Source organism: Echiichthys vipera, assembly GCF_963691815.1.
Source record: "Echiichthys vipera genome assembly, chromosome: 9".
In the NCBI taxonomy this organism is placed as follows: domain Eukaryota; kingdom Metazoa; phylum Chordata; class Actinopteri; order Perciformes; family Trachinidae; genus Echiichthys; species Echiichthys vipera.
Window position 1 is genome coordinate 20,996,100 of NC_139834.1, and position 16,965 is coordinate 21,013,064.

At 39.8% G+C, this 16,965-nt stretch overlaps 1 protein-coding gene across 1 annotated transcript in view; it reads left to right on the forward strand.

Annotated features, from left to right (window-relative positions):
• The first annotated feature begins 5,270 nt into the window (after window positions 1-5,270).
• Window positions 5,271-16,965, forward strand: part of LOC310951706 (forkhead box protein J3-like) — a 61,785-nt gene continuing 50,090 nt past the window's right edge. The window contains exons 1-3 of the mRNA XM_083920078.1: window positions 5,271-5,334; window positions 15,078-15,201; window positions 15,497-15,974. Of these exons, the coding sequence (XP_083776204.1) occupies window positions 15,612-15,974 (363 nt within the window). The 5' untranslated portion in view covers window positions 5,271-5,334; window positions 15,078-15,201; window positions 15,497-15,611. The remainder of the gene's footprint in view (window positions 5,335-15,077; window positions 15,202-15,496; window positions 15,975-16,965) is intronic.

Consider the following 16,965-nt stretch of genomic DNA (forward strand, 5'->3'; position numbering starts at 1 on the left):
CCCCACCCCCCCCCCCCCCCCCAAAAAAAAAAAAAGTTATTTACATGTCTATTCCAGTAAAATATTAAAGGAGAAACACAGATAATATCACACTGGAAAAGAGCACAGATTGTACTATTGTTCTTACTACCAGATGGGCTGAAAGCATACTTAACCAACTGGAGAGTCAGTTACATCAGTAAGGGGAGCATCAAGCACAGAAACAGACATATTACTTTTGAATAACATGAGTACACCAGATGGAACAGCATCAAAAACTATGGCTAATACTAAACAATGACAATAACTGCACTATAATGTCCACCACAGTGTGAAAAACAGCTCAGGTGAATTTCAATCTCAATTTACAATACTAATATTTCCCTTTGTGCCTTGTTGGTGGAGATTTAAAACATTTTAAAAGAATACTGTTCCTGTTATTCCTCTATTTTATATTTACCTGTGTTTATATTGTTCATATTCTTCTACAATGTATTGTTTCCTATTGATGCTTCTTCTGTGTTTGCTGTCCACTTTGCTGCTGTACTAAGGAAAGGTCCCATTTGTGGGACTAATAAAAGAATATCTTATGTTATATATGAATACAGAAATAAATGCTTGATTAACTAAATAAATGCACGAATAAATGGGACCTCCTACCTCATTAATATATGGGCATAGAAATGCAGAAATAAATAGTTGAACAAAAATGTATAATTAAATGTAGAGCATTTATTTATTATTTTATTTATTTATTTATGCATTTATTTATTATTTTATTTATTTATTTATTATTTTATTTATTTATTTATTTATTATTTTATTTATGCATTTATTTATTATTTTATTTATTTATCATTTTATTTATTTTTACATTTGTTCATGCATTTATTTATTCATTTACTTCTGTATTTATTTATTTATTTAGGTTTAAGTCATGTTTAGTCTTCCACTTGGTATCATGTCTGATGTCCGTCGTGAGTAACGTCCATAAATCCGCTTAGAAAAACGGACGCTTCTTATGACTTAATCCCGTCTGATGTCTGTACAGTGATGTCTGTCTGTACATCAAGGGACAGCCTACATTGCAAACAGGAAATCCTAATTCGGCGAACTTTTAATGCTGCTAATTTGTTAAGACGTAAATAAATATAGGCTAAATGCAACTTATCGCGACATTTTGTTTACACCCCACAAATAATTATGTGAATTGTAGTTCCAAAATCCAAATATGTATCAAGGCCATTAATAATGTGACTGACAAAAACATAGTGGAACACGATTTTTTATTTTTTAAATGTTACTTTACTAAGGCTCGGGAAGTCCCAATAATGGTTCAATTACCATAGTAAACACAGAAGAATATGTTACACTATATTAGTATAATCATGTTTAATCATTCTACAGAACCCATAGTCGATATTGACATGCACGTTTTATTAGAATAAAGAAAACAGGGGGGGGGGGGGGAGAGAGATCCTAATCAAAAGTACAGCTGCGTGTGATCTAACAAGCTGAAACCGTTGTAATTAATACCATCTGATCCGCTTTGCTCAAGTTTCCATTGAGACGCTTCCTGAAAGTCCTGATCCTCGTTGTGACTCTGTTGTCAAGAAAACGTTTGCTCTAATTACTCAGCTTTAAATAAACAGAAGGTTACAGGACATACAAGTCAACAGAGAAGCCCATATTCAACGCAAATGTACTAAACAGGATTATTTCTGCACTGTTTAGGACGTTCTGCGTCTCTCTTCAGGTATGGCGCAACTGTGCGCATGCTCATCTCTTGCTCTCGGCGAGCTGGGCGTATTCTCGCGAGGCTGGATCATGCTCTGCTCTAATCAAACCTCAGTGAGACAAAACTATGAAGTCATGACTCAACAACACATTTTTTATACAAATATATTGTCAACCCAGATGATTGTTCACGTCATTGGAACAAAAAAAAAATGAAATTCCATTAAATATCATAACAAGTCATCTCTTTGTCATAAATAAGCCTATGACTGCACCACAGAATATTAGGCTATTCATAGATAGAAGACAAGGATGTTCCCAAACCTAGTGATTAAAACTGCACCTTTTAGGTTCCACCCTAATAGCTGGTTGTGATGTTTTTGTCTGCCTCCTTTGGCATGCCCCAGCTCAACGCATTACAACACTGGAGAGCCAACAGGATAAAACCGGGCAGAGCCAGTCGCCCTGCCCAATCATCACAAAGTAAGGGGAAGGGACCGAAGTAGACACATTCCTCTTGATAAACGCCTAGCATTCAACATTAGACAGAAGTTTTCTGCAGCAAGAGCAACCTCCCATCGTATTTCTCATGTTCACAACATAAACACAACCCTTTAATGTGGTTATCCTAAAACAGCCTATGTTTTATCATGACAATTTAACATAGCCTCTACTTGACACAAATATGACTGTTGAAGTAGCCTATATTCTTTATGAGATGATGTGAGAGAAACATAGGAGTGACATCATAAAGTCTTAACTTCTTAAACAGTGGCTTTTCAGCTTTCATGAAAAATGCAAAACACAGAAAAGTGCATATTACAAAAAGAAAAAACTTGCATAGGTCTGTTTAAACTATGGCATTATCTTAGTCTAGAGAGTCCTCTAGTGGTGGATGCACATATTACAACAGTAGGCCCAGAAGAAATTCCATTAATACACATTTTTATTTCTTAATCTTGATATTTGTCATTTTAGAAATGTTCAGCATAATCCAGTGTTGTTGTTTCGGGCGGTTTTCATCTGTACAGTTTCCAATCTCTTTCAGCCTAAGTATGTAATTCATAAAGAAATAAAAATCCCAGAACCGCTCATTTCTTCTTTGAACATGCTCAAATTCTATGACAAATATTGACAATTGCAAGAACCTCCACCATCCAGAAGAGTGCAGCACTGAGCCGTTCCAAGCCTAACAGCGATAAAGTGGTACTGGATCCATGTGGCCAGACAAAACCTACTGTGTGAGTAAATGTGGAGTTGGATCACCGGAAAGCTGATCAGAAATGCATTAGTTGTTTTTAAAGCTGAACAAGGAAGCTTAGAGATCCCATTCAGACATTAAAAAATAAAAGATAATAATACTTTTGTGTCGAAATCATTATTTCTTGTTAAAACAAATCTTGTTAAAAATATTTAAATCTGCTCTTTCTCCCTCACTGAAAATTTCACAATAGCTAAATGTGCTATTTTCCATTTCAAAGGTTGAAAGGTTCCATATTATGTTCATTTTCAGCTTCATACTTGTATTTGTGTATCTAGAGAATATATCTCCTGCTTCACTCCAAACCCTGCATGTGTACTAAACGTTTGCACACCGCACTTGTGTAAGCCTAAATTACACTGGGCTACAATTTGTGCTTTTCCAAACTAGTGATGTCACAAAATCGTGCTTGTTATGAGGTGAAATTAAAGGTGAACAAATGTGTGAACAGCATTCTGGTGTTGAACCCCGAACATACGTCATTCTCCACATTAAAGGTCAAACATCTAAGTGAATTAACAATATGCAAAACTGCTGCCATTTGCAAGTCAAGCCGAAAATCTACTTATTTTTATTTGCTACTTTTGCCACCATCAGAACAATCTTAAGCATTTCTGCAAGGCAGTTTATTTGTATGTTTCAACAACTAGGCGATTCAAAGCACTGTACATACATGCGTAAGAGGAACTTCTTCTTTTTATTATTTTGACTTGTTTTATTGAGTGAATCGTTTCATTCTTAGTCTCTTGATACATGCAAATTACTGGCTTTATGATGGGATTATGGAGTTAGCTGCATGCTAACAGCTATGGAGCTAAGTGTTAGGGGGATTTGTACACTTTCCCAAGCAAACTGTAGAAGCCTGTGTCATAGATTGAAAACCTGGCTTGTGCCTCTGTCATGTCTTTCCTCTTTCTTACATTGTGTATGAACTCTGCTACGTCCAGTCAACTCACACAGTTAACAATTAATAGTCTAACACAGAAGTAAAAGCTGTCTGTATGGACAGTACCATGACGTGCTGTAACAGATACAGTGAAGTTGTTGTTGACAGTGACACTGCAGCAGCTCCTGTTTACAAAAGATGCCTTAGTTGGCTGTAGTTTCATTCTCAAAATTGAGTTGTACACATATGTCAATCAAATTTGTATTAAGAGCAAATAGTTACATAGAATTACTTACTTTACGCTGGTTGTATAGGGAAGAGTTGTTGTGTTTTGTGGTTGCATGAACACAGCTCATGCTCATCTTTAAGCATTATATGTCTTCAGGGTTTGTAATCCCTATTAACCCAAATAATTGAAACACCAACAAAGTCAGTACTGCAGCAACACTAGCAAATCTGAGCGTATACACAACCTTGAGAATACCAAACAAATCTCTCTCTCTCTCTGGACAGAAATCAGCTTCAACAAGGTGCTCTGACTGATGTCCTGTGCAGGTGGGTGCGCTGTGCTTCACATCAAGCTTCTCCCTGCATTTAATCAACAAATTACAGGCATGCAGCCTAACTGAGGAATACCTAAAATGTAACAGATGATACACCACCAAGCCCCCAAATTTGTAAGTGTAACAGGACAGTATACTGTGCCACTAAATGCTTTCATTACCTACACTAATGCTGTGTTTTTGGTCTGGATATCACACAGATCAGGCACAGTGCATATTAATAAACATTACTGTGAATATGCCAGAATTAGCCAGGAGGCTAGTTAGTTTGTTAGTTAGTAGGTTTTCTATAGTTTTAACCTTTAAGCAAAACAGTCAAAACCAATGCCATGTTTTAATAATTTGTCATAATTCCTCTAGTAGCCTAATATATGACTAATGAATACATCAATTAGATGAGCATAATAGTGTGATAATGAATGATATTATAATTACTGTTATTATTATTAGAATATATGTCTGTCATATCTGTTAGACATAATTATGGTGGGTGTATGTGCGTCCTGGTAGAATCTCATTAATATTGAAACTGGGAACTAGTTAAATGGATGTGATTTCATTTTTCCCCATTGTGGTGCATGAATTTATCTTCAACGTGCTCCGGCTGCCGTTGGAAGTAGTTCCGGTGATTCAGCAGCCGAGCAGAGCACAGAGACCCGGGATCTTCGCGTTGTTGAGCGCAAAAGCAAAATTGCGGGTCGAGTCCGCCAGTCATGACTGTCGAATGACCACAGCAGCGGTCAGTTTGACGCCTGCAGAGCACCGTGCATGCAGCCCCGGTGACAGCGTCAAGGCACCGCTGGAGCTTTTGTTCTTCGAGGGGATTTTTTCCAAGTGCAGAAAAAGGCGACTGGAGCTTCTGAACCAGAGTAGAGAAAATTGAGCCGGTTCATATTCACCCTACGACGGTGAGTATTCTGTGCAGAAGAATGTGTGAATGTCATTCATGGAGGTTTGTGACAATATAGTGATTTACCGGGAAAGAAGTGTTACTAAAAAGCAGTAATGGCAGGCTGTGGCAAGTTCGCCGCCTGTCACAGTATGCACGCATGCAGACAATGTAGCGTTTGTCTTTATCCCAAACGTCTGTCAGATAAAGTCAACTTATTTCAAGTTTCCAATAATAGTCTACAATTCGGACGGTGGGCGGTCGGGTAACATGCTGTGAAGGAAAAGCGGCGTTTAATAGAACAATTATCCAAGTGGTGAATTGTATTGGACGAGGACAGTGCCCTGCACAGCCGAAAACACTTTTGAAGTGATAACAGTGGAAGGTTATAGTCTGACCGAGCGACTAACCAAGCTCAAAGAAGACTCAGTCCCTATTGGTAGCAACGTAATTGCATGGAGAGGCAAAATTAGCTTTCGGGTAGTCAAGTTTAAAACACAATAACTCGGTGCTTGTAAGGAAAAGTAACATTGGGCAAAACAAGTCAGTTCACTTGAAATCTAACCAACTTTGCTTCACAGTATAAAACTGTTTCATATAGGTTTATATGTAGCCTACACCCTATGTGTTGACTATATATATGCAGTATATTGCAGTATTCCCATCAAATGTAACCCTACCTACTGTATAGATGTACATTATTTTGTATGCATCATGCCATGTTTCATGGTTATCTGCACACCTTTTATAAAGAATGGCATTTTCATTGCACCCCAATGTTTAGTTTAGTTCAATTTCTAATTAACAACTATCGCTGGTACGGTTTTGAAGTCTAAGAAATGAGTTGATTGAATTGACAGAGCTGTAAAATTCAGTTCCTCCACAAAGAATTATGCGAATGCACCACTTTAAATGTTAAGTGTTAATAAGTTTTTAGGTAATAATAAGTCATCAGCATGAAAAAAAGCACGCAAAAATTATTAATCGATTAGTTGAGTCATCAACTAAGAGGAGCAGTCCTTGCATATAAAGTATTAGGACTTTAAATGTACCAAGTCAGATTTACACCATATAAACTGGTGTTAGCATTTAGGTAACACCATTTACAGAATTTGACATTAACATGTGCATCATATTAGATACAGATAGCACTAAGTGACACATCTTTGGGTGACAACGTCTTAGTTTACTTGATGCACACCCATGACTGCCCTTGAGTCCTTTCAACAGTGCATGCAGCAGGTCGCTTTTATTTGCTGTTTTCCGGTAAGTGGAGCTTGTTGCTGGTGCAGCTATGCTCACCCATTATGGATTTCTTCCATAGGCGGCCTCAAATGGATCGGTGTAGTCTCTTTCCATGAAGAGACTATAACCTGTCTTATCATGAATGGTGACCATCTTATACAGTAAAGGAGTCATTATATTTCATCATGCTGCAGTGTGGAGAACCAGCCAATACTATACAAGTTCTTCTCTCCAAAAACACACAGACAAGGGGAGTTGTGTGTGTGTGTTTGTGGGCGACAGACTGAGAGGACGTTTGAGAGAGTACCCTGATCCTGATTTGGATGCGCCTCTAATTCCTATCAAGATGAGAGCTGTCTGAACAGATTTCTCTCATCATTATTTGCTCTGAGATTTACTTGCGCTTGTAAATGGTGTTGATTGAGGGTAATTTGGCTTTTTAATTGCAGAACAGCTGCCACACTCACTGCTGATTGCCATTGTAGACTTTCTCAGTAGATCACTCATATACCTAAATGCCTCATTAAAACGTTATGCAGAATAGCATGAAACGTGAAGAGAAGGAACCCTCATAATGTTTTACTGATTTCTGTTTTATCATCGGAAAAGGTCGTTGTAATTATCGTCAATGTCAGCAAATGCAATACTAAGAAACGAGTGTAGTAATGACTTTTGGAAAGTTGAATCGAGGGCTAGTTGTGGATACACTGCATGCATTCGACTCACTTTAAAGATGAACTCCATATGCTGATGTGACGGATGTTAGGTAGGTATAAATGAGAGACTCAGAAGACCATTTTCCATCATTTGTTCCACTCTCTGCAGGAAGACAACATCACACACATACAGTATATTGTCTCCAGGTTGGTCACTGCACATCTGGATTATTAATGCAATGCAGCACTCTTAAGATTTTTATTTATAATGCCTTAAGCAATACCATAATGCAACATCATTTTGACATATGGCAGAGCCAATGTGTTCCCTATGTCAGAACATTATTAGCTGAGAGCTTTTAAAATTGACTGGAAAAGCTTTTTTTTCTTTTCTTAAATCAACAGAGCAAAACATTCACTGTCTCTCTCAAAAAGAGTAAAGCCAGTGTAATAAGATGTGTGGAGTTAGTCCACTGAATGTTTGCATCAACATAATTACAGTTCCTACAGAGAAAATACAGCACATATATTTCTCCAGGTTAGTCTATGCACATCTGCACCTATATTTACAAAATAGCGGCCAAAATCTCAACAGGGATGCGTGACTCACATAAAATAAAAGGCTGCCTGGCATGCTACAAATAATGCTACACCAGCTTCAACGGTAAAATGGAAGCATCTACAAAACTAATATAAGTTGGTTGCGACTTGCAGCAAAGGGCTGCAGGTTGGAGTTGAACCCAGGCTGCCGCGTCGAGGACATTTAGCCTCTGTATATGGAGCGCCTGCTTTAACCATTGAGTCAGTGGGCACCCCAAAACTATTCTTTTTAAATAAAGAGAACAGCTATTAAGTAGGAATTACAAAATAAAGGTGAATCTTAAAGATGTATCAATATTTTCACTTTGCATCGATGATATTGGATTGTTGATCATTGAATCGATATCTCAATCCAAATCAATGCATCGTTACACCCCTCAGAGTAACATGATAATACTATCAATAGACAATAGGCTATTCATTAAAGGTTACAACTTAAATGATAAGTATGTCAAAGAAAATGGTAAAATAGCACCACACAACTGACTACATCAATTATGGGAACTCAGCATGTACATTAAGGGCAATGTAACTTAATTAGAACAAAAATCAAAAAATTCTTTAGCTGCATATTGAGATAAAATTCTAGACAGATTTATTAAACAATAAATACATTTCACAAGTACAAAATAAAATTAGGAACTCCGTTAAGTACATTTTAACTTTGTTACGCCAGCATATGAATCAGTCATGGCTCTTCTCAGTGTCTGCCAAGAATGATTTGCCACCCAGTTATAACACTGAACTTGTACAGTTGTTTTATATGTAATGATATATGTTAAAATGTAATAATTTAAGTACATATTTGAAATAGGATCCCAGAATCCTGGTGTCTGTGTAGTTTAATTCCCACCCAGCATGATTTAACGTTGGCACGTATCATTCAAAACTCTTTTTTTGCAGCTCGTAAGTAAAAAGCAATCGCTTTGACGTGCTGTGCTGAAAATGTTTGCCCGTCTTGGCCACAGTGTTTATTCCCGTAAACAGACAGACTATAGGCTCACCTTTTTCACACCTCTGCCATTGTACAGGATCTGTGTTTAACCTTGGAAAGAAGATCTGTTTACTGACTAAGTAAGATTATGCTTTTAGCAAACACCAACACCCACTCTCTTCAGTTGCATGGATTTATGCCTTCGATCATCTTTTTCTCCTGCTATTTGTCATGAACACGTCCGCCAGAGAGGCTGTTGGTAAACTGCCATGTTCGGAGAAAGCTCTGCCATAGCTATGAAAAGAGGTGAGGAAGAGGTCTCATTCATTTCAGCGAGAAGCCCTCTAATCTGCCTCTGTAATCTTCAGGCCACTGCAACACTACTGGGTCATCAGGTCATTTTACCTCGGGTCATATCAATAAACGGCTGCTTAAATCGTCATTTAGACATAGTAATTATTGAAATGACCTGATGTTTGAAGTAATTACTGGATCACTGCAAGTTAGTGGATGGGAAACCCTTCATCCCCAAACAGCTGTTCCTGAGGTATTGATCTACCTGTACTGTGTATCACTCTTCTATCTGAGAAGGCAAAAAATTTGACAACGCATTAGAGCTGACTGACTCTCCTTTTAAGTCCCCTGAGTGCTCCCAATCAGTGTGATTTTTGCCCTGTCCCCAGGAAAGTACACATAATTTGGATTCAAATGCAGCAAATCCTTTTATCTTGTCAAAATCCTCTTTGATTCTGTTAGGAAAGCGTTGCTGTGGTTTGAAAGAGAAAGATGTAAAAGATAAGATGGGGGACGATCACTTTTAAAGGGCTGTCATTTGGATTGAACTCAGCAGCGGTGCTGCCAGCGACAGGAGCTCAGTGCAAAGCTTCCATTGTGAACCTGATGTAAAGCCTGTGTCTTACACAAGCTGAGAGTGTTGCACTCTCCTGGTTATGTTTTAATGAGTAACAATTGTTAGCCAATTTGCATGTAAAACAATGTAATTATAAACAAGCATCAAAAAGCTGTAATACTTCTAAAAAATGTAAATTACTCTCCATTATAAAGCGCAACAAAACCTAAGCCATGCCTCTGAGCCAGGCCCTCTAGGTTTTGGATGCTCGCTTCCATTATTAATGCTATTCACAAGCCAAACTTTTTAGGTTGGTGCAGTTGGGCTCTTTAATCTATTTTTGCTGTAAATTAATGAATTTTTAAAGAGGACTAGTCCTTGCTGAATAGGGCTGGATGTGTGAATGTAGTTTGAGTTGTGGTGACGCAGTGCTATAGCCCCCTTTACTGTGCAAAGCATGAGTTCACAAACAGCATCCCATCTCTCTCTTGGGACCTTTCGTTGGGGGAGTTTGCCGAAAAGCTGCACTCCTATGTTTTATTTATGACAAAAATATGCCTTTTTAACTTTGCCGTTGTCAGACTCTAGAATTGTGATAGCTTTTTCCTAGTCAGTAGTGGTAAGTCTTCTGGGTCGCTAACTCCCTCTACCTTGGCAGATGTTTTCAGGTGTTATTCTCTGTGTGGGCTTAGTGAGTTTAATATTTTATTCTAGGCCTTTGGGGATTCAGTAGAACCTACTGATTTTCTGGCCTTTTTTCAATCAGATGTTCTTTCAGACCTAAGAAACATTGTGTAAATCAGTGTATTCTGTTTCTTTTGCGGACACTTGATTGACTTGGCCATCATGGGCCAGCGATCAGTTTTCAGGAACTACTGATGAAAGAGTTGTTTTGTTACGGATTAACTATTATCCTCTCTGTACTTTTTTTTCTCCTTTCAAGCATTAGTTTGCCTGACCACTCGCTTTAAGGAGTAAGGCCACAAAATGTATCTCAGTTTAAAACGGTGCATTACATCGATGCCTCTCCAGGTCTACTTTCTGAATAAGTAGACGGTATCAAGCGATAATTGCTTAACCCGGCTCTATTGAGAGATGAGCAAGCAGCCACCATAAGGGCAGCTGATTTGCCTTGATATCTTATAATTGAACCTTTTCACTGGTATGTTTTCTGGCGCTGTAGCAGAAAGCAATTAAGACGTTCAATACTGCTTTTTGGACCTTTTCCTCCTTCCTTTGAATGGCCCACACTCCTAGACATGACAGCCCTCAGTATGCTTACAGACTTTCTTTTGACACATTAGCCTTACGGTTGCCAAGGCAGTCCTTCCCAGAAACCCCCTCTGCTCTGCACACTCCGGGTGGGTATTTTGTCATTACTTCATTTTCCTCTGAAAATATTTTGATGCCTCTTTCTTTTGGCTCCCTCCTCTCCCTTCTCTCACCCATCCCCCGTCACTCCATTCAAAGTTCTCTATTAAAATGCAGAACTGTAAAGCCTCTCTCAGTCTAAAAGCCTGCTAGCAGCAGGGGACTGTTAGCTGTTAGTGATGCATACAGCTGAGTGAGTGCATCACAGCTACAAAGTCTAATGGGTGAATACATTCAATCACACACAGACCCTCAACTCTTTTAAAGGGACAATGTTCCCAGTCATGAAAGCTCTATCTACAGTGCGGAGAGTGATGTATTTAAATTCTTTGGAGGAGAAAGATTTTGTTCATAAACGTCCAAATCTTGTCTCTTCTTTTTGTATTAATGCTTGTAATCTTTTCTGGAAGAGCCAGTAATAGCTTACAACTTTCAAGTTACCAAAGTTAACTTTCTACGTGGTTTTTTTTTTTGGTCTTTTTGGCGGGTAAAAAAAAGAAAGTCTGAGATGCTGCACGTTCTCCTTTTTGCCAGATTCTGAACCGCTTTTGATAACTACTCATGTTAGCCAAATGTCTGTCTCTGAACATTTACGCTTCCATGCACATTAATACTACAGGCGTTCAAACTATTTAATCAAACACTCCTACTTCTGTATGATCAGCTGCCAGAATATCCCCTCTGTGCTACCTTTATTTTCTATTCAACTACAGCTCTTTGAAATCTTTCTGCTTAGGGAAGTTTTTGATATTTCTTGATCAATCATGCAGAGTTCAATCTTATGGGTTTTGACTAGTACGTGCAGGTAGGCTTAGGCAGTATCTGTTTTTTCATACCATCCTGACATTTCACCGGGGTATATATGGAGCAAGACAGCTGTCAAAAGATGTGTCCATGATTAAAAGATTTGTCCGTGATTCTAACCATTCGTGTTCATAAATAAAAAAGTTGTACACAAAATTCTGCTGTCATACACAAGTCTGAGAAATTGTTCGGGTTAGGATTGTTTTTATGGGAGTATGAATCTAAAAGCTTTGAGTACAACTCTAATTTCTACGACTACAAAGTCTCCCCTGTGAACACGAATTCAGTTTGTGGGTACGAGTAGAAAAAGTGTTGAAATGACGTCACACAGGTCACAGGCAGGTCACAGGGGAAACCGAATGCACCCACTGACACCGCTGGTAACCTCAGGGGAAGCATCATCACAGCTACCCACCAGCTTACAGGCCCAAGGGGAAGAACACAAGCACCTGAGAGGCATGAACTGATGAAGCCTCTTGGATGAGAGGTGAAACATCTTCCTAGACAAATAAGTTCAGTTGCTCTTGACTGAAATTTCTTTGGGGATATTATTATTCAAGGTCTAAAAATACTTAGTATTTTATCTTCAACTTATAAACCTACCGCAAATCCATATTTTACCCCTACTTTACGAAGAAGCAGTTATTAGACGTCTAACCGTCTTCCTGACGTTTTATAGATGAAAAAGCAACTAATCAAGAAAAAAATGCACGGATTAATTGACAGTGTAAATAATCAATAGTTGCAGCCCTACTGACGTCACACAAGATGGAACCCATGGTAGCGCACATTGTTAATGGTAAACCATTTACTAAATGGCAACATAAAGTTGTTTATTTATACAATATTTAGATACATTTCCAAGTATAAAAGTGCTGTCAAATAAAATGTATAATGGCATGTTACCTTATTTGTCATTTTCCCTCCTCTGTTTATATGCAAAGAGGCTGCACTGCTGAGTGTTCAATTGTGTGTATGCTTTCCAAAGAAAGATCAGTTTGTCACGTCCAGCCATATATTTCATTTACTTTTAGCCTCATGCACCTGCAATACTTGGAAGTCGGAAGCTTAAAATGTCAACATCCGACTTTGACTGGAATGTAGCAGAAGTGCAGTATACCAGTAGACTGTATGGATGCTCCCTGTCCAAATCTTTATCCCTGAAATGCAAAAAAAATGACCAACAAAGATCAAAACAGGGTTATTTTCCTCTCCCTGTCACATGTTGCTGTTTCAGTGCACTCCATAATCATGAACAGTTACCTGAGATGAGAGTTTAGCACTCAGCATCAATGCATACAACACAATACATTGCATTTCTATAGAAAACTGGTAGCCCTAAGATAAGAACATATAATACTGTAAGCTGTCTTCTCTGCAGTGATATATTCTCCCCTGATACCACGTGTGCCTATGAGGCTGATGTGAAACACAGCAGATACCAGAAACAAAAGGGCCACTGCTGAGGTTAGCCCAGTCACTGTGGGACCAGTTGACTGAGTTGACTAGGTAATTGGGTGCGTCTACCCACCCCGCAGGGCCTCTCTACCCAGAAGCCAAGTCATGCCCCTCCTCTTTTCTCTCCGCTCTCGTCTAATACTCATCATCCCAGCGCCTCACCAGGCTAGCGGTGCGAAGCTACACCGTGCCGCCGTGCAGCCAGCCCACGCTCCCAAACTTCTCAGTAACAACAGCGACGGCAGCACAGCAGGTCAGGGCTTGTGGCAGGCTGATTTGCAGCTTGAGCCTCCTTTTAATGAGGGGAAAATAAATACTTGTTGTTCTGTGTCTTGTGTGTCACCACCCCCATCCCCACCTACCCACCACCACCGCAACTAGTAATGCTACCTTCCCTTCAGCGAGAAAGAAAAAAAGGTGCACTAATTAAGATGGCTTCCTGGGATTTGGAAGAGGGGGGTTGGCTATGGCTCTCCCACAGTGGCAGGGCCTTGAGGAGGAGATGGGGGTGGTGTTGTGCAAGAGGCCTCAACGGGCATATCTTTTCTCTCGGTTACTCTTTCCTTCCCGTAGTCCCACTGCCCGGCTTGTTTGGCTTGATGAGTCTGCTGCTAAACATTTGTTTTTTTCTACTTGTAATTAAGCAAGGTTTTTTTTGCAGGAGCCGAGTGCTTTCCTTCCTCTTCTTCATCCTGGTGTACTGGGCTCTCCAGGGGGATTTGTGGAGAGACAGGGGCTTGTGTTGCTCCTGGTAGGCAGGCTCATTGAAGTTCTCCCACCTTGATTATATACACTGAGCGAGAACGCAAAATGCGTGGGCCAATAGGTTCTTTGTTGTTCAAGGACATGCGAAGGTTACTGCATGGGATGGTGATGAAGGTTTAGATGTAGGTTTCTGTATCCCTAGGAGGCTGAATTCATCCAGCCATTGTTAACAATGTATTCATCTCTTTCGTAAAATTCCTAGGTTTACATGCATTTCCCAGAATGAAGGACGTTAATCTTCTGAAAGCACCAAACACTAAACAAGGCAAATTTCTTTGTTGAATCAGTGTGGTCTCAATGCAACATCATCTTCCAGTGATGAGTAACAGTTACATGTCATTCTCAGTCCAATAATGACAAATCTAAGAATGTTCTGTGACTGATTGAAGTACAGAACACTTGGTGAGTAATTTCTCTCTCACGTACCAAATGATTGTCTTTCTTTTTTTTCTTCCTGGATCATGCTAAAAGTATTTATAAAAGCCCCCAAAACAAAAAGAACGTTCCTACTATCCTTACAAAGACCACATTTTTAAGTTCAGCGCTGCTCTAAAAATAGCTTGCAAATTAAAATGATGGGGCTTCTTGAGTCTCATTGAGTTTCATTGTTTGTGTCTGTCTGCACAGGATCTGAGACGCTGGGGGAGTAGACTGATAGCGGGGGGGTAGGGGGGCATGGACTTGACAAGAGAGTGAGGCACGTCGAGAGTCAGAGAATGGGAACACGGTGTGGGGGGGGGTTACATAGAGAGGGAAAGGGGACGAGCCTTTCGGCTCCTCTAGAGGGTTGGAATTCCTCTCGAGCTGTTCCCCCCATTTGGCAGGCACTTGTGAAAACAATTCCCCAGCTTTTAGTCACTCTGCAGATCCAATTGCCATTTCCACTTTGGAGAGAACGAGAACGAGAGTGAGAGGCAATCCAGATAGACAGAACACAGAGAGAGAAAGAGAGAAGAGTTTTAATCGGGTTGGACAGATACCGAGGCCAGTTGAGCGGTTGTGCGATATTAATATCTTATGAAGGCTGTCTGGCAGTGCAAGCTCACCGTCTTGTGTGGTTTTGTGTTTGTGTGTTGCAGCAGTGGCCATTGCAGTGGCTAAATGAAGAACTTGTGAACATGCACGAGGGAAGGACTCTACCTCTCACTTCCGTGACTTCCCCAGATGCTTTGGCCCAAAGAAAGATGGAAAGAAATGGGAAGAGTAAGACACTTGACTCATACCTAGTCCCCCCATAATAATTTGCTTTTCACTGTGTAATTAATGGAATACAACTGTTTTTTTATTATCCATAGCTCACATTGCAGATCATATTTATGTGCAGTGTTAAAGACCAAGTGATGAACATGCCAAAATATTTAGTTTTCCGTTATACAAAGCTACACCGTACGTGGAAAATAATGTGCAAGTTAACATCTGTGTGTCTCTGCCAAGTGTGCTTTCTGCTCCAGCCAAAGGAGATGAATAGGCGTAGTAAACAAACCTCCTGCTCTTCCAGACATGAGCCAAGGCTGCTGCACAGCACCCATTCAGTGAGCCAACAGGAGATCCTCCACTCGCCACGTCGCTGAGTCTCTCAACCTACCCTTTTGCCCCCTCAACTTACAAGCACCATGACCTCTGAGCTGGAGAGTAGCCTGACTTCAATGGACTGGCTACCCCAGCTCAGCATGAGGGCAGCCATCCAGAAGGCAGATGCGGGACACCACCACAGCCACCACCATGGACACCACCACCACCACGGCCACCATCACGGGCATGGGCCTGGCAAGAAAATCACCCATCTGGAACCAGGAACAACGCTCGACCAGGAGGAAGCCGCACAGCACAGAGACGGTAAACCGCCCTACAGCTATGCCAGCCTGATCACCTTTGCAATCAACGGCTCACCACGCAAACAGATGACCCTCAGTGAGATCTACCAGTGGATCTGCGATAACTTCCCCTACTACCGAGAGGCAGGCAGCGGCTGGAAGGTAAGACAAGACAAGAGAGATAAACTATGCAATATGTCTGTCTGGCTTTCTGGGTTAAGCTTCTATAGCTGGTCCCAGGTCTGTGTCAACATGTGTAATACCCTGGTGGATCTGAATGCACTCTAGCTCGGATCTCATGGTGGGAGAAAATATTTGAAGAAGTCAGTAGCTTATGTACAAGGTTTATGCTATTAAATGACAATTACTTCTTGGAATTTTATTCACAGATATTAAATTAGTCTTTGACGCCTATAAATGACTTATTTTTAATTAGTTTCCATGAAACTCTTAGGACCTTTTTTATATGTTGCTTCTGTTTTTGCATCATGCCTCTGCCTGGGTTAGTGTGGGATCTTTTTGAAAAAGAACAAATTCTGAATGTTGGGTAGGTTTTCTGTGGGTCTGTTTCAGATCACGTCCAATATGCCAGTTATGCTTTCACAAATCTATCATATTGATCATTCAAACCTTTCAACATAGAAGCTCTGAATGAGGGACTTCAGTTTTGGACTAAGTAGCTCATTAAATATAACAAATAAGTAGGCGACATTTAATGTTTGATTGTACTCATCTTATTTTCAGGTCATAGCTACTCTTAATGCTTACACCTTCCCATCCAACAAAAGGTTATTACAGATCTCAATTTCAAGTTATTTTTTAACCTGCAAACATTGAAAGCTAAATATAGATTCGGGTTTAACAAGCTGATTTGATACTGTACTGATCAAATACTATCGGACCTAAACCCTTTTGCTAGTGCTCAAACAGCACAAAACTCCAGCTGTTGCCTCGAAGTAGGGCTGGTTGATAATTCAATATATTCATTTATCATCTTTTAATGGATCGCATCGCGATGAAATAATATATTGAGGTATTGTGATACACAATTGCGTTGTTTTGGTTAATAATAACAGTCACATACTAACTCAAATGTTTCAGAAAATCTGATGCAAAATATTTTGCGGAAATAACATTTGAAGATTGCGGTTGT